At 37.6% G+C, this 18,708-nt stretch overlaps 1 protein-coding gene and 2 long non-coding RNA genes across 3 annotated transcripts; all 3 read left to right on the top strand.

Moving 5' to 3' along the window:
* Positions 1-1,700: 1,700 nt before the first annotated feature.
* Positions 1,701-4,566, top strand: LOC130990418 (protein SQS1-like). The gene is made up of 11 exons (XM_057914653.1): positions 1,701-1,728; positions 1,808-1,855; positions 2,058-2,105; positions 2,185-2,226; positions 2,669-2,722; positions 2,802-2,848; positions 2,946-3,015; positions 3,088-3,200; positions 3,800-3,870; positions 4,307-4,359; positions 4,475-4,566. The coding sequence occupies exons 1-11, from the start codon at positions 1,701-1,703 to the stop codon at positions 4,564-4,566; spliced, it is 666 nt and encodes a 221-aa protein (XP_057770636.1).
* A 70-nt stretch (positions 4,567-4,636) lies between these two features.
* On the top strand, positions 4,637-5,001 carry LOC130988296 (uncharacterized). Its single transcript, XR_009090043.1, has 3 exons — positions 4,637-4,701; positions 4,783-4,860; positions 4,970-5,001. It is a non-coding gene; the product is annotated as an uncharacterized LOC130988296 (long non-coding RNA).
* A 10,210-nt stretch (positions 5,002-15,211) lies between these two features.
* On the top strand, positions 15,212-16,311 carry LOC130988294 (uncharacterized). The gene is made up of 2 exons (XR_009090042.1): positions 15,212-15,797; positions 16,074-16,311. It is a non-coding gene; the product is annotated as an uncharacterized LOC130988294 (long non-coding RNA).
* The last annotated feature ends 2,397 nt before the right edge of the window (positions 16,312-18,708 follow it).

Below are 18,708 nucleotides of genomic sequence, written 5' to 3'. Positions count from 1 at the left end.
GCTAAAATAAAAGCTCATTTTAAAATATAAATTATGAACCATTTAGTTAGATCATGAAGATCTACGGTGAATTCACCCCCCAAACTTAAAGTGTTGTTTGTCCCCAAACGACGAAGAGAAGAGAAATAAAAGTAAACAAACATGTGAGCATGAATTGGTGTCATTTCAAGGGCTCCAACAATTTCAAAAATCTTTCAAAAGTGTATCACAAGTAAAATGCATTCTAAGAAGTCACAAGTGATAGTGAGTTCAATATTATACTCCCTCCGTCCGCCAAAAGTATTCCATTGTGGCCGGGCACGGAGTTTAATAAAATGTGTGATGATGTTGATGTAGTGGAGAAAGAGCTCCACCACTTTATGAGATGTGTGATTGAGATTGAATTTGGGGTGGGTTTTTTATAAATAAAGAGTGTTTGTAAGGATAAAATATAAAGGTGGATGGTGGGACCATGACTTAAAAAGGAAAGTGGAATACTTTTTGCGGACGCCAAATATAGTAATTGTGGAATACTTTTGGCGGACGGAGGGAGTAGCATCCAAGCTTGAATCCTCACAAGGTGAATGTTTCAATGGTGCACTCAACTCTCAAGTGTTTAGAATTGACGTGTTTGCACTCAAATTGAAACAATGCATGCAATCTACCATAGGCTTGCTATTTGTCCTAACTTTCTATGCTTCAATGTGCTACAAATAATGATCAAAAGGACTTTCATAAGGTTGTAATGAGGGCTCTTTGGTGAGGTGAGGTGTTTTTAGGCAAATGACTCATATCCACAATCTAACAATCACAATGAACAAGTCAAATTCACCATTTCTCTTATCAATCAAAAACCAAAATCCCCACATTTCTTCTTTTCACCTTTAGTGATACTTATCATGATTATGATTCAAAAGGTAAATCACTCCCTTTTATGCCCTTTATTCAACTTTTATTTTCCTTCTTTTTTTCTTTTGGAGCTAATCTGGGATTAGTGATTTTCACTCAATCAAAGTAGATAAATATTTTCAATATTTTCCAACCATTTTACATCAAAGTAACCCCTAGTAATCCATGTTCTACCCCTTAGCATTGGTTCATTCAAAGAAAGGCTATTAGGCACAAAAGTGGGTAAACTAGGATCATATGAGAATTTGGACATGACTTGGGTTAAGTGGTTAGCAAAGATGGCCTTCAATCATCTCAACATCCATTACACATCTACTTTCATTTTTGAGAGAGGACTTATGGCAAGTTCTAGAGATTAACGAGCATGTTCAATTGATTTACACTCAAGAATGAAATGAGATTGTGATAATATGACAATCAATGGCTCAAATCTTACAAGCTCATTTCCAAGTTCTTGGAGGCAAAACATTTAGCTCACTTGTCACAAGTTCAAACTTTTCATGCATAATCCACAAGTGATACACACAATTTTTCCAAGAAACAATTCATATCATAAGCCCAATGACATTCAATCAACATCACAAAGTTTGATACAATTATCCCATCAAAAAAAGAAAAAAAAAGAAAAAAGAAAACGAACCAACACAACAACTCTCAATCCTTCAATAATTCAAAGCAACAAAAACCAAAATAAAACCAAAACAACAAAAATAAAAGTTTAGTATATTTTTTTTTTGTAGCCGAAAGAGGGGAATGAGGAATATATTCTATTCGATACGAACAATGATTCAAATGAAAGTGTTACCCTGCGTATGGACAGTGATTCAAATGAAAGTGAAGGTAAACTAAACTCTAATCCTATCTCTTAACTATTTATCGTATGTTATCTTCGTTTCAATTAATTCTTTTTGTTCATTAGAGGATCCAGATTTGAGTGTTGAAAGGACTGAGCAACAAGATGACGAAGGTAATCTAAACTCTAATCCTATATCTTAACTATTTATCATATGCTATCTTCGTTTCAATTAATTCTTTTTGTTCGTTAGAGGATCCAGAATTTGAAAGGGCGCTGATCAGCTAGATGACGAAGGTAATCTAAACTCTAATCCTATCTCTTAACTATTTATCATATGTTATCTTCGTTTCAATTAATTCTTTTTGTTCATTAGAGGATCCAGATTTGAGTGTTGAAAGGACTGAGCAACAAGATGACGAAGGTAATCTAAACTCTAATCCTATATCTTAACTATTTATTATATGCTATCTTCGTTTCAAGTAATTCTTTTTGTTCATTAGAGGATCCAGAATTTGAAAGGGCTGATCAGCAAGATGACGAAGGTAATCTAAACTCTAATCCTATCTCTTACTCCCTCCGTCCGCCAAGATTATGGCAATTTGCTTGGGCACGAGATTTAATAAAATTGATGATGATTTTGATGTAGTGGAGAAAGAGTCCCACCACTTTATGAGATGAGGGGTTGAGATTGAATTTTGAGTGATTTTTTTTTTGTAAATAAAGAGTGTTAGTAAGGATAAAATATTAAAGAGAATGGTGGGACCATTGCCATAAAAGGAAAGTGACATAATCTTGGCGGACGCCCGATATAGTAATTGTGACATAATCTTGGCAGACGTAGGGAGTAACTATTTATCATATGTTAACTTTGTTTCAATTAATTCTTTTTGTTCATTAGAGGATCCAGATTTGAGTTTTGAAAGGACTGATCAACAAGATGATCATATGTTATCTTCATTTCAATTAATTCTTTTTGTTCATTAGAGGTTCAAGAATTAGATTTGAGTTTTGAAAGTGGTGATCAGCAAGATGACGAAGGTAATCTAATCTCCAATCTTATCTCTTAACTATTTATCATATGTTGTCTTCGTTTCAATTAATTCTTTTTGTTCATTAGAGGAACCAGAAGTAGATTTCAAGGGATATATATTACCAACCAAGAAGGTATATTCATAAACAATCTACTTTATGATTAAAGTTTGTAATTATAAAATTTTATTGAATGAAAGTCGTTCTTTAATGTATTTCTCTACGACAATAGGAACTCGAACAAGAATTGCGTCTTTCCGTAGAAGATTTAATCCCGAAGCTGCAGAAAAGAACGGATGAGAGTATGTTTCTTGACTTATTTTCTCAACTTTGTGGGCTTTTTGTAATTGTTATTTTTCGTAAACCTTGTGCAGTTGCTTCTATATTGAACAATTCAGAGCTGTACACGTTTGATAACAAAAGTCTACGTCAAGATTTTGTTGATCAGTACGTAGCGGACACTTGCTTTCGCAAGAAGACCCCCCAAGTGCGCGTTTAAAAAATTAGTGGAAGTTCTTTATTATGTTTTCCTTTTATTTCATTTTATATTGTTTTGTCTAGATACATATGGTGCTCAATTCAGAAATTTTCAATTTTGATTTAGTTGGTTGGGTGCTGAGCAAACTGTGACTATGTTGGGTAAAATTTCTAATATGTCACATACATGCATCTGCATCAACCATTGGAGAGTTTAAAATTATTTAAGTCCACTATCTTAGGGCAGTTTGCAAAAATAGGCCAATTATTTTAATTTTTAGAATTTTTGGGCCACATGTCGGCCCAATTCGGCATTTATAGGCCACATTTTTTGGTCAAAATGTGGCTCAAAAAACCTGATTGGATTCATATGTGGCTCAAGAATGCTGAAATTTAAAATTATTGGCCTATTTTTGCAAGTTCAAAAAATATTGGCCTACTTTTGTAAATCGCCTTAAGATAGTAGCCTTAAATAATTTTAAACTCACCATTGGAAGGTATATTCTTTCTTTCACTATTTCGCCTATAATCTTAATGTCTTTGATTGATTGTGAATATATATATATATATATATATATATATTTAATATTCTATACTTTGGTGGATCAGGATCAAATTGATGACGTGGTTGCTGATTTTATGGACAAAGATGTCAAGGCAAGCACATATTGTGGTGTGATGTAAGTTAAACATTTTCATACTTAAAATATATATTAATATAACATTGTGTATACTGCAGGGTGTTCTTGTTATCGATGCGGAGAAAAAGGACCTTCGTAGACTTTCGTCATATAAAGAAGGCCATTTTACGGTAGACATACAAAATACCAAAACTTATCTACGAATGAATGGTATTTATTAATCTTAATTTTACTCGCAGATTCTAAAGTCATCCTGCATGTTTCTCCCAGTAATGACCCTTGAACCATAAGAAAATGAGAGAATTTGTAATTTGAGGTAAGTATCTTTTTTTATAGTGCAATATCGTTTAACTAAGGGAGGAAGATCACCGATATTAATAATTTGGATTCTATTTTTATAAATTGTTTATAATATGTATATATATGTTTGTCTTGTATGTTTTTCTATGTGATCACTTGACTTCTGCTTCTGTAGGGCATTTACTGGTGATGGAACTTTCTACATTGCTTTGCTTATGAAAAACATCGGTGAGAAATAGATTTAATTTAATTTAAGTTGTTAATGTTATTTATATTTTCTATACTACTACTGTTTTTGGATGAAAATTCCTTTCAATTTTAACTTGTCAATGCCTTTTGAAAGGTACCATTATTGAAAGTGTGAAGGATGAGTTATCTAGTAGAGCATTTGTTAAGAAGCTAAAGCGGATGAGGGTGAAGAACACTTACAGTTGAAGAGTAATATAAGAAATTTTCCTCTTTTTGCTCCTCCATAAGAATTTTTTTATTTTTTTACATCAATTGTAGCAACTAAGCGGAGTGGAGAAGAACTTTGATAAGGTTATGCTATGTGCTCCATCAACTGAGCAGGTATGAAAACACTTTTATTTTGAATTTCAAAAATAAATTTGGTTTTTTTGGTTCTAATGTGATTGGTTATACTTGCTGCAGCGTTGGGGTTCGGGTGTTCTTAAAATGACTGAAACAAAAGCTGAAAGAAATATACAAAAGAATGTAAAAGTCCAAAAGGTAATATTATATTATTTTTTTTCATTTTTTCAACACTTTTAGAAACTTAAGTGCATTCTTTAAGTATCATGTTTCTTTTTAAATTTGTTTCTATATTTCTTCTTTGCAGGAAATGCTATTGGCAGCTATAGACATGCTCAAACCTAAAGGATACGTAGTGTATTGCACACTTTCCTTATTCATTGATGAGGTTTGTTACGTCAGTAATTTCTTATTAAATTTATAGAGCCGTAGTTTCTACTTTCAAACTTTTGGAATTTACATAATGAAGCTATAGTTGATCATGCGTTGAATAATAGGAACGTGAAACTCGTGGATGTACCCAAAAACGTGAATGCTGGCAATCCATGGTATGTTTAACATTATAGTTGTTCAAAGGTTATGAACTTATGATCTAATGATGTAACATTTTTATTTTTTATTTTTTAGATTCACCTCATACGGGGAAAAAAAAATTCACGATGACATGAAGAAGGCGAGGCGGTATTATCCTCACATAAACAATATGGATGTCCTATTCTTGGCCGAGGTTTGTTAATGTTTTCTTTGGTTAATTTTTTCAATTAGATATCTTATACAAAATATTTTATGCACTTTTCTGTTTGCAGCTATAGAAATTGGGTAGGAAGTGAAGGTCAATTGAATTCAGAGGCTAGTCAAGTTGCTCAGGCAGATGATGAGAAGTTGAAAGAAAACAGAAAATCTTCTTATAATCATTCTGTTGGTATTGTTTACCTTTTTTTACATTGTAATCGACTTATCTGCCCCAACATTGTGCAAAAGATATTGAACAACCTTAGTGCCAGATCTTTTCATAGTTACTTTGTGAATATATTGATTTGAAATGATTCGGAAAAAAGAAGAATAGGCAATGACGGAGAGATGAACAGTAAACTTTGACTTGAAATTCTCCTCGGCAGAATCGCCGGAGATACGCGTCTCACCCCTTATGCACCAGACGTCCGGCGTCTCCAAGCTGAAGCTCGATCTGCTCGAGCGATGACCGGCGGATGACCCAACGCGACGGGACTCCCCACCACGCGCTTCCCGTCCGATCTTCATCGCCGCCGCCTCCACTCCCGCCCTGCCCTGCCATCTCAATTGTATTGTGGGGATCAGATTCTCGCTCATCTTTTCTCCGGCTCTCGCTCTCAAACTTCTCGACAGATCCCCTTTCACCCGCCACAGAAAAGTGGCCGCGGATCTGAGCCTCGCGCTCCCAGCCACCGGACTCCTTCTCCTCCGAGAAGCACCAGCACGATTCCGGCACGTTCCGGCTGCTGTCTGCACGTTTCTGGAAATCGAGAAGGCTTTCATCGAGCAGGTCGACTCATCAGCGAGAAGATCGACGCTGAGTGGCTTCCGCTGACGTCTCCCGCTGCTGCGAGTGGGCTCTCACCTCGCCGCCTCGCCCAACAGCCGACGGCCCGGAACTTGCCCCACCGATCTGTCTTCCTCGCGACCTCTCTCTCTAGCCCGATCTGTCTTCTTTCACGGCGGAATCTGGACCGATTGGCGACTGAGACGGAGGCAGCAGCGGCGGCAGGTCGATTGTGTGCGAATCGTGGCCTTGGCGGAGGCGCCAAATTATTTGTAGGAGGGCTGCAAACGGCGACCTCGGCGAGCCGCTGAATTCCGTCCGATGGCGTCAAACGGCGGCAATGGCCCCTCGAGCGTTGGTTGGTTCCCGCCGCTGTCTTTGGCTTCCGGTGGACTAAGTTCAACGGGCGACAGAGGTGCGCTCAATCTGCCGGTCGTCTCTACAAATTTTCTCTCAAATACTCCTCGTTCCTCCTTCGTTGTAGGAGAGCACTCCGAGACCGCTTCTCTAGAGCGAAATTCGGGTGTTGCTACTCTACCAAACCCTACGATGGCCCCCCCGTCTGCTCCGAAGGTGTCGCCTCCTCCTCAGCCGAATGCCTCTTTTGCAGATAAGCTGAAGTCTAGGGATGGCAGTCCGACCGAGCAAGTTTCCAAACCTAGGGACGTCCCCGCTCATGACTATACAATCCTCAGGCCGGAATTGGTGGATCTCAAGCGTTGCCTTGTTTTGGACCCTTCTTTCCACCAACGACAAGTCCGGCGTTTCGCTCATGCGGTTCACGGCCGACTGATCCTCCGCAAAGGTGATTCACCTCGGTTTGCAGCGGATCTTTGGGAGGAACTTCAGCAGCTTTGGAAACCGTCTGCTGGTTGGTCGATTCATCCTCTCGGAAAAGGTTTCTTCACTTTTAATTTCACAACCGACGAGGATAAGGCAGCGGCTTTCATTAAAACGACTTGGCGTCTACGCTTAGGTATACTACATCTCCAGGCCTGGGTGCCGAATTTTGATCCCTACAAAACGCCTTCTACCCTTGTTCAGGTATGGATTAGAATATTTAACTTGCCGCATGAATATTGGCACCCAGAGGTTCTTTCCGGGGTCGCACGAGAAGTGGGGTACGCCTATCTTGATTGATGGCCAGTCTGCACAGGCTCATGTGGGTCACTTTGCTAGAATTCTTGTTGAGTTAGATGTTTCGGCTGATATTCCTGAGGCTTTAGATATTAAGTGTGGCGACATTGAATTTACTGTCAAGTTTCGATATGAGAATTTGCCTTATTACTGCTCCGTTTGCAATGTTGTGGGACATACTGCTAACCAATGCAGAAGGAGTAAAACGACCACGATCGAGGAGGTCTTTACGGAACATCAGGGCCGGGTACATGGTCAATACAAGGTTGATGACCACAGGGTTGATCCTCGTCCCTCCACCGGAAGTCATGAATCTCCAGCAAGGGCTGGACAAGCTTTTGCTGAGGTTGGACAGAAACTTAACTCTTCTTCAGATCCTACCTCATCCAATCCCTTTGCTGTGTTAGTTTCTCTAGAGTTGCAAGATGAACAGAGACTTGTTGGTGATGATAACATGGACACGCCACCTTCTGATGGAGGCCGAGCTTCAGATGCTTGCATCCCTCAGGACAGTCAGGGTATGGAAAAGCCTGGGTCAGATGATGAAAAGAGCCAAACTGAGATAGTTGAACAGGAACACGAGAGGACTTCTGCACCTCTGGTTGTTCAGCCACTTGCTGTTATGACTGACAACAACGCTGTGCTATCTTTGACTGGGACAACAGGACCCATTTCTCGTACACGAGGGCGTCCGAAAGGGGCTATCACCAAGAAGGGGAGAGTGTCTGATTCTTCTATTAAGCACAGGCTCCGTCGTATCATAATCAATGGCATGTCTTCGGATTTCCAAAACTCAGCACGCAGTGATGACATGCATGGCCCAGGTCTTGACACTTCTTCGCCTGTGGAGTTCCTGAATAAAATAAAGAATGCTCAGTCTGGAGGACAGATACTGCAAAACTTTGTGATCAACTCATCTAACTCTACCGATGCAGCCTATGCTATGTCGGTTGTGGCCTCTTCAAAAATGAAGAAAAAATGGGGCGATTGGTTGGACGATGAAGAGGACGATGTTTTAGACGAGGACGACCCGCTTAAAATGTTTTCTTAAGTCTTGGTTTCTTTTTTGGTTACCCGGGGTTTTCTTGCGGGTGCTTTTGCTTGTTTCCTTATGTATCTGGTCTCTCTTTTTTCTTTTTCTTTTTAATAAAATTTCTATTTCAAAAAAAAAAAATATTGATTTGAAATGGAATTTGGTTGCTTATATTATACACTTGAGTGAGTGTCATCTCGAATAGAAAGTTAGGCTATATCATTCTATGCATGAAAGGTAAGTTATATCACTTGTGACTGAAAGTTACTTGCTGCTTTTCTTGATCAGGGTATATTATTGTTGATGTGCCAAGGTAGTGTAGTTGATGAAAAGAATCAAAGAATACAAAATCTGAGGGTTGTTTTAATAGCAGTATAATTTTAGTTTTATTGATTCTCATTATTTGTAGTCCCGTTACAGCTGATGTTCGAGGTCATAAGGTTGTATGAGATTAAAATATCATGTTGTGGTTGATGCTTCTGGGTAGGGGTGTCATTGTCAAAGTGAAGCGCCTCAAGGCTGTTATCTGAATGGTTTGGTGACGAAGCCGTCGTTTGAGCTTCGTGCAAATAAAATATCTTGTGCCCACAACTAGACTAGCTAGTGGTAAGTCCATAGTCGAATCCACAGGGAACTGAGCAATAACTCCTCCTGCAAGGGTGTTACTAAAAAGGGCTTGTATTCTGACGGGTTCTGACCACAACGTGTTTATGGGCAGAACAGGGTTTCCAACTAAACTAAAATAACAAAGGTAGATTAATCAAATAACAAAACAATCCTGACTTGGGTTCGAATCACTAAACATGAACTAGGCACTCGATCATTGGTGCAAAGATAAATTACTATACTCGCATACCAGTGGTTATAGGCATAAGAATTGTTGCGCCCCTATTGTTACTCGTCACGCACGCAAAAAACTCCCTGCCCAATCTATCCTTTCAGTTTATGATCCCTTAGAAGCTTCCACTAATGAAAATCAACTACCCCGGGCAATATCTACGCTCTCTACGATGGCCTATCGCTAGTTGTGCTTTGCCCAGAATGCCTTAAGAATTAGATAGACCCACTTGACTCTTACGCAGATATTTCACCGCAGTCACGGCTCCAACACTCGTTGTACTATTTTGGAGGTCGATGGCGTCTCGCCTTTGCCCAAAGTTTACTTGTGGCCAAAACTCCCTAGTTAACTAGTGATCAATTAATTAACCAAGTTGTTACAACCTTATTGGAATCAAACCTAGTGTATCGGGAATATGCTCATACAGTTGCTATGCCCAAATTAGACCTCTCGAGTTAAGTGTTCATGCTTAGATCATCTTGCCCAAATCAGAATATAAAACTAGCCAGACATAAAGTAAATAGCAAAAGCAAAAGACATGATTAAAGTTAAACTGAAAATACTTAAAGAAATAAAAGAGTGCTTACGGCCAAAAGTGCCGCAAAGAACATAAACAACGTAACCTATGACTATGCCCACAGCCTGGGCAAGCTTGAATTCCAGAGCTCGTAACTAAAAATGCACAACAGCCGGGTTTTTCAACACCCTTGGCTTCGAATAATCCTCGGGTATATATAGGCGCGACTAGGGCAACAAAAGGCCCAACCCATGTTGTTGCGGCCGGATCCATGCAAGGCATGGAGATGCTATCGACTTTTCAGACCTAGTATCTAGAAGATTTCTTTCCTTTCGGATAAGGCAGAGGTTTAGCCTTATCGGTTTCTTCTTGGATGCTGCCGCCTTCGGCCCATATCAAGCGCCTACTCCACGGTCTTGCCTCGTCCGTCTGTTGTGCTTCTAACTTCCTTCTCTGTTCTCCTCCTCATGCCTGTCAGCTTCCGTGCGGTACTTCTGGGCATAAGGGATGGTTTTGCCTCCGAATCCCTCTTGCTTTCGGCACATGCCTCTTTCACGAAAAGTGACAGCAGTTCTGACCCTTAAAGCACCTTTTGCCCATAAACGGGCCCTGCCAAAGAACTACGCCCTCCCAGGCGACCAAACAACACAAAATAAAAGGAAACGACTCGATCTAGACCTAAAACAGACACGAAAACAGAGCACAAACTTGGGCTTATTATTTGGCACTTTGGCTTCTACGACATTTTGTCGAAGTTCATACCAAATATGGAATGAAGGCTAAAGAAGCCCTTTTTTGCTGTGCTGGTTGATTTGAAGCTGCAACCTAGTCGACCAGAATTGAAGATTGTACAACCTATTATGACAAATGCAGATTGAGGTTGGGCAATACTTTTGTGAAGCACTTATTGCTTGGGACCAACCATTTAATTCATTCCTTCTCCCGCTTTAGTAATCTGGATTTTGGCCCTGAAATAATAGGACATTTACATCCATAACATCCCTTTTGGAAAACAACTTATCTAGTATATTAAATTCCAAGGTCACGAGAACATGTTTTCTGGGTGGTAAACTGGTTTTTGGTATTTTTGTGCATTAGTTATTAACATCATATGACAAGGACCGCTCTCATTTTTCTGTGTTTTCACAAACACGTTTTTTCAATGCTTTTAAGGTGTGCTTTTGATGCCATTTATTCACAGAGAATCATGTTTGTTAAGAGTTTTATTTGCACAAGTGTTGATGTTACGAGGTGTTATGCTTGGGTGCATGTTTCATTCAAAATGCAGGATAATCAAAGCCAATTTGGAGCCAAAGTATCATATGACACTGAAGAGAAGCTCGATACGAAACCATAGAAAAAAACGGTGAGTGAATCGGAGGTAGGATGAGAGAGAACGAGGCAAAATGGGAAGACCGTGGAAGAAACCTTGTACGCAAGACCTCGACATAGAGGGGTTTCGATGAAGACCTGAAGCAGGCTTTGGCACCCTATAAAGCTACCCGATGAGATCTAACATGCGCAGCCTGCTTCTATGACACCCAAACACGTTCTGATTACTTTTTATCAGATTTTCTTTTCATTTCCAACACTTTTTAACTTCTTTTCTTAAGCTTATCACCCAACACTGCATCATCTTTCACTATTGTGCAACACTGCATCATCTTCATCAATACCCTCAGGAGCCTAGCCGAAATTATAAAAAAAAAAATAGTAATATATATAATAACTAAATATAAATAATCTTGTATACCAATATACATGTATAGTGAACTTAATTAGTTTAGTGGATAGAGTTTTCCTCTATTTTCTTGTTGACCAATCTTTTGGATTTTTAAATGGGTTAAATAAAATACTGTGGACTCACTAACAAAATATAAAAATGGGTTCATAAAAAGATGATTTTTGGGACAAAGGAAGAAAATATATGGCTTAAACTTTATTACAATGCATCATTGATGAAATATATGCTCATAATTCATGCAACAATGCTAGCGACTTACGAGACATAAATAAATATAAACAAATAAATAAATAATATGAAAATGTTTTAAAAAAAATTAAATAGCTTCTAAAATTTCGAGGCGTTACACTTGAAGATAGAGCACTCAAGGGTTCTAGCTAGAAGACCACTAAATATTGTAGGATTTATCAATTTATTTCTTATCTCTTTGTATCTTTGAGTATGACTTCTCTTGATTTGAGGATATTATTGACTAAGAATTTTCACCATTGCCGATATTTTCCCACTCCTGCAACATATTATGTTGAATGCTTATTTTTGGATTTTAACCTTCATCTGCTATGTACGAATAGCATATTATGTTGAATGCTGATTTTTAGGTACAATCTCAGTATGATAAATGCACACATAATCAAAATATATACTATAGTATTTTACTCATATTAATATAAGTGCAACTGGTAATACTAGTTACACTTAAAACACTAATCTACAACTCCTTAAATTTCGTGCCGAAAAATAAATGTATCGTCTTGATCGGGACGGAGGGAGTATTAAATTAAAATCTGAAAAGGAAAAAGTGTTTAAATTGATTGACCCATGGATTGACCAAATAAATTCTTTTAAGGTTTGTCTCTTAAACTTTTACTTGATCTCGTCTTTTGATTTTCACGATGACTCATTTAATTTTGAATTCTTATACTCCCATTGTCGATAAAAATTATGAATTTATTACTATTTTCGTTCGTCTATAAAAATTGTGTTTTTTTTTCAAAAACTCATTTTATACGTTAAATTCCATTCACACTCAATATTTATAAATACCCACATTTTACTTTTATAATTTGGTGGACCCAATATTACTCTTTGTGGGACCCTTCAACACTAAAATCATAATTTTCAACTATTTTATTGAGACATGTGCCCTCTACTCAACCACACACTCTTTATGGACGGAAGAAGTACTATAAATACACTACTAATTTATTCGCATGGCGGATGGCAGATTTCCATTGCTTCTTTGAGACATCATGCCGAGTAAATACACAAAATTCTCAAAATTGAGCTTTCATCCCATCAGTAGAGCAATCACTGCTAATTAGCTATAAATCAACTAAGTTATAAAACTAATGCCCAAAAATTAAACCATCTAAGCAATTAAAGCTCAACGGCCTAGTAAATGACCACTTTGATCATTTCATATCATGGGAAAATTTGCCTCAACGAGTTCTCATACAAAAGATGGGAATATACGTTGCAAAAAAGCTCTTAGTACTAATTGTGATGCACTAACTGTATAACGTCACTTACTAGTACTAGGTTATAGTGCCACTGACATAACTCACTACTATATCATCAAACTATCTATATCTACATCCATCCAATGTATAGATATACGTACACACCATCATCTCAAAGATTTTCATTGCTATACAACAAATGAAAATCCCCCACATATCAAGATACAAGTATTAAAATATAACAACCCTTTTATCCATTTCAAAAGTTCATGTAGGCAGAGGGTACTTATAAATAGCTCATGTTCAAGTTCACTCACTTGAAAACATGTAAACTTCTCCAAATACTAGTTTCTTGCAAAATTGCAATATTAATAACTTTCTTACAAAGTTGCGATATTAATAACTCTAACTCTTCCAAAACTGTAAATTGATACTTTAAAACGCTGAAAATCCATACCTGGCTAAGCTGGATGAGATGGAGAGCAGGGCTTATATTAAATTCTTTATGCTAGTCCAATGATTCAAATTTAGACTAGACTCAAATAGAATAATTAGGCTCAGAGCAAACAACCTGCTCTGATACCACTTTGTCACAACCCGACCTAAGCTAGTGAATAGTTAAGTCGGGAAAAAGTGTGACTGAAAACAAAATAAGAAAATGAAAAAGAAAATAGAAAAATCACTAACCTACTTAAACAATAATTTACCAAAATATTTGGTAATCATAAACAATCTTTTCTAAAACTCAAAAGCAGACAACTCACAATACATAACGACAAGTTGTCTAAGTATCAAGTGACATAATTCTGTAAGCTATTAGTTTGAAATCTTTGCAACACATCAATAAAGTAAAACGCACTAAGCGTTGCAGCGGAATAGCTTAAGTGGATTACATGTATGAAGACATGGAATCCTGAGCCTAATTGGGTACTTATATATATCAAAAGCTTTGCTCTGCTGACATCCATCTGCATCACAGCTTAACCTGCACATTTAGAAAACATATGCAGGACTGAGTACTAAAAAGGTACTCAATGGTCACATGCCGAAATAACTTTAAAACTTGCTCTTAGAGCTATATATTGAACTTGCCATCTCAAGCATCACACATGAGTTTTATTTAAATAACCTGTGCACGCCAAAACTGTAAAACTTCTATATATATATATATCATCATAACATCATATACGTCTGCAGACATACTTCTTTGTACTCTACCATATCTGCAATGATAACTGTGTGCCGAGAAGGTGGCCACCTTCTACGGTCACTGACCGGCCGATACGCTAAACCGGCTCACGGTCCTAGACCGGCTGATACGTTAAACCGGCTCACGGTCCTAGGCCGGCCGATATGCTAAATCGGCTCACGGTCCCTTGTGTACACTAATCCTGTCTAACATCTGGATAGAACAGGATCCGAATTCGATTAACTTCTGGTGCCAGATAGGTATCATACATGCTCATAAAATTTTGGCAAGTCAATAACTTTAATATAACTTCATTCATGTAAACATCATGAAATAGTGTGCACTTCAGATTTTGAGTTTAGAAAGCCCACCTGATCGTGGTCTGACGACACAAGTAACTCTGAACTAATGCTTTACTTCTTTTCCCTTGTAATTGACCTTCAGTATAAATACTGACTAATAAATAATGAGAACATGATATGAAATTTATTTAGAGAATACTTATGTTGGTTTTAAGGTGATAGTTCTATTGGAACTTATGAAATGATGACTGGTTGCTACCTGGTGAACTTATCAATAAATACCAACATATTATCTAAACCAAAACTTAAACTACGATAATCGTAATTATGACGTTAATCATAACTCCACTCGCTCTAATTTAATAAGTAGCTATCAACTGGAAATAATATATATATATATATATATATATATATATATAGGGTGTGGTTATAATGAGAACCACACTTATCGTGAGAACATAAGAACCATTAAAATTAATGCATCTCCTATATAAATTAATGCATTCGCTATTAAATTTAATGCATCCGAAAATAATAAAAATTTTGCTCCCTTCAGGATTCGAACCCAGGATCTGCATTCATCCACCAAGATGATGCATCCACCGTAGATCTTGATGATCGAATGGCTTAAAATGGTTCTTCGTTCTAATTTTATTTAGTGGTTCTTATTTGAACCTCTCCCTATATATATATATATATATATTGTCTAATTTATACATAAACACATATGATTTATGTATAAATTAATCTTAATGAACTAAAATAATTCTACATGTTTAAGCCAATTTAATAAATCAAACTAATTATTAGCTAATAATCCTTCATTTAAGCTTATTAAGCTTAAATTAAAATACTATTGAGTTCAATCAAATAATTAATGGCCCAACTTAACAAATTAATTCTATCATCATATGTACTCCCAAAGCCCAACACAATTTATTATTACTAATCCCATTGAGATTAATAGGCCCAAGTACCAGCTTAAACCCAATTACTAGTTGGAGCCCAATTAACCAATTTCAGATTTAAATAAATTAAAATTAATAACCTTCTTTAAAACATAAAACAAGTTAATCTCTCTCTGTTTTCTATTTCTTCCCCACGCAGACATCTCTCCCTCTCTTCGCTCCCTCTCTCGGCCGCCGCTCTCTCCCCCCTTCTCCGGCGAGCGTCGCCGGCTCGCGCCGCTTCCGGCGCGGCGAGGCTGACGCATCTTCTCCCCTTCCGCTTTCTTCCCTCTCCTTCCTACATTTAATTCCCAAATTCTAAAATCAATTCAACCTAGGGTTTTCAATCTCCCCCATCAATTTTACTCCTCTGGAGAATCCCGGCGAATAACGTCGCCGCCGCCCCAGGTCGTCGGATTTCCGCTCCTCCGTCGTTCTCCCTGCCTCAGGTAAGTCCCCTATCTCTCTTCTTCTCTCTATATCCTCCCTCCCTCTCAGTCTCTCTCCTCTATCTCTATGTCTCTGTATCTCTGTCTCTATTTGCCAGCCACCGTGGGCCGCCGTAGCGCGGGCAGCACCGGCGGTCATCGCCATCAGCTGCGCCCCGCCGTGGTGGCTCGAGGCTGCCGCTGCTACCGTCCCTGTTCTTCTTTCCCTTTTATCCATCTAATTCTCAGATTTTTACTTCCTCGAACTAATAAGTCTCAAACTATTTTCCATTTCAGGAGTCGATGATTCAAGGGATCTCCAGTTCATCTACTGCTCAAGATCCAATTTTTATATGTTATAAACCTATTTTCCTTTATTGCTTCTTGTAAAACTGAGATTTTGATGGTGAGGAAACAATACTGTATCGTTACTGTGCTTATGTGTAGCTATGTCTTTTCTGCTGCTCTTGATTGTTCCTTTTATACACAAGGAATTGATTGAATTGTATACAAGAAAACTACCTGCTTTGCTTGATGCTGCTATAACTGCTGGGAATTGTAAATGATCGTGGTTGAGTCGGATTTGGGATTGTATTTTGCCGGTGTATTTAAGATCTTGCAGAATGAGGAAAAATGGTCAAATTAATCCTGAGGAGAGATTTTTTAATGGTTTGGAGTCGGTTTATGAAAAGCTGCGTGGAAAGTTGAGGGATACGTGTTCTTCCAGTAGCTAATTTGGCTTAATGAATCTATCTATCTAATTGATAAATTAACTCTAATTAGAAGCTAACTGATTTACTAAGGAATTGGGCTTGGGCTTCCTCATCCTTTCCTTCTTACTCTTGGCCCAAATAAATAATTATTGGGTTGTTTTCTAGTTGAATAGGAAAAGTATTTGGGCTCGTAATATAAATTAAAACTTTAGCTTATCTCTATAATGTGTAATCTAATTTATTAATATTAATAATATATTTACTGTAGTAAAAATACCGGGTGTTACAATAAGTGTGGTTTTATAATAACCACTCTCTATATAGTGTATATATGTGCACATAAGAGATTGGCTAAAATTCCTTTCAAAAAAAGAGATTGGCTAAAATAAAAGCTCATTTTAAAATATAAATTATGGACCATTTAGTTAGATCATGAAGATCTACGGTGAATTCACCCTCCAAAATTAAAGTGTTGTTAGTCCCCAAACGACGAAGAGAAGAGAAATAAAGTAAACAAACATGTGAGCATGAATTGGTGTGATTTCAAGGGCTTCAACAATTTCAAAAATCTTTCAAAAGTGTATCACAAGTAAAATGCATTCTAAGAAGTCACAAGTGATAGTGAGTTCAACACTATAGCATCCAAGCTTGAATCCTCACAAGGTGAATGTTTCAATGGTGCACTCAACTCTCAAGTGTTTAGAATGGACGTGTTTGCACTCAAATTGAAACAATGCATGCAATCTACCATAGGCTTGCCATTTGTCCTAACTCTCTATGCTTCAATGTGCTACAAATAATGAACAATCTAACAATCACAATGAACAAGTCAAATTCACCATTTCTCTTATCAATCAAAAACCAAAATCCCCACATTTCTTCTTTTCACTTTTAGTGATACTTATCATGATTATGATTCAAAAGGTAAATCACTCCCTTTTATGCTCTTTATTCAACTTTTATTTTTCTTCTTTTTTTCTTTTGGATCTCATAGGGGATTAGTGATTTTCACTCAATCAAAGTAGATAAATATTTTCAATCTTTTCCAACCATTTTACATCAAAGTAACCCCTAGTAATACATGTTCTACCCCTTAGCATTGGTTCATTCAAAGAAAGGCTATAAGGCACACAAGTGGGTAAACTAGGATCATATGAGAATTTGGACATGACTTGGGTTAAGGGTTAGCAAAGATGGTCTTCAATCATCTCAACATCCATAACACATCTACTTTCCTTTTTGAGAGAGGACTTATGGCAAGTTCTAGAGATTAACGAACATGTTCAATTGATTTACACTCAAGAATGAAATGAGATTGTGATAATATGACAATCAATGACTCAAATCTTACAAGCTCATTTCCAAGTTCTTAGAGGCAAAACATTTAACTCACTTGTCACAAGTTCAAACTTTTCATGCATAATCCACAAGTGATACACATAATTTTTCCAAGAAACAATTCATATCATAAGCCCAATGACATTCAATCAACATCACAAAGTTTGATACAATTATCCCATCAAAACAAAAAAATAAAAAAAAATAAGAAAACGAACCAACACAACAACTCTCAATCCTTCAATTATTCAAAGCAACAAAAACCAAAACAACAAAAACAAACAAAGCAAAAGATAGACGAGACAACTAATCCATCTTCCCCCTCCCCCCCAAACTTATTTCACACAAAGTGGAAATGAGTGTGAAATAAGTTTGGAGGAAAAGAGAAGGAGAAATGAGTTTGGGAATAGGGTTTCAAATTTTTGATGATGCAGACGCCGATGGTGGTGGTGGTGGCGGCGGCGGGTTGGGGGAGGGAAGGGGGCGGCGAAGGGGCGGCGCCGGTGGTGCTGGCAGGGGAGGCGACTGCGAGTTGGGGGAGGTGGGATAAGGGTTTGAGGAAGAAGATGATGATGATTTGGAAATTTTTTTATTTTATTTTTTTGCCACATGTAAAAGCTATGTTTAGGTGTCAATTCCGGCTGCCACCTCATAAATTTCGGCTGCCACAGTGGCATTTCCGGCGCCGGCGTAAGAAAAAACCGGTCGCCGGACAAATTTGAGACAAAAACTAAAGGTTAGGTATTTAAAAGAATAAAAATAAAAATAGGTGCAAAAGCCAATTCCGTGTAAACGTTAGAGATTTATAGGCAATTACCCCTTTTTCTTTTTTCTTTTCCTATTCGTAAAAATTAGTTTCACTATTAGAAAGGAAAAAAAAG

Source organism: Salvia miltiorrhiza, chromosome 6, assembly GCF_028751815.1.
Source record: "Salvia miltiorrhiza cultivar Shanhuang (shh) chromosome 6, IMPLAD_Smil_shh, whole genome shotgun sequence".
Classification (NCBI taxonomy): domain Eukaryota; kingdom Viridiplantae; phylum Streptophyta; class Magnoliopsida; order Lamiales; family Lamiaceae; genus Salvia; species Salvia miltiorrhiza.
The sequence above is the reverse complement of the archived record's forward strand: the minus strand, read 5'-3'. Positions and strand labels throughout refer to the sequence as shown.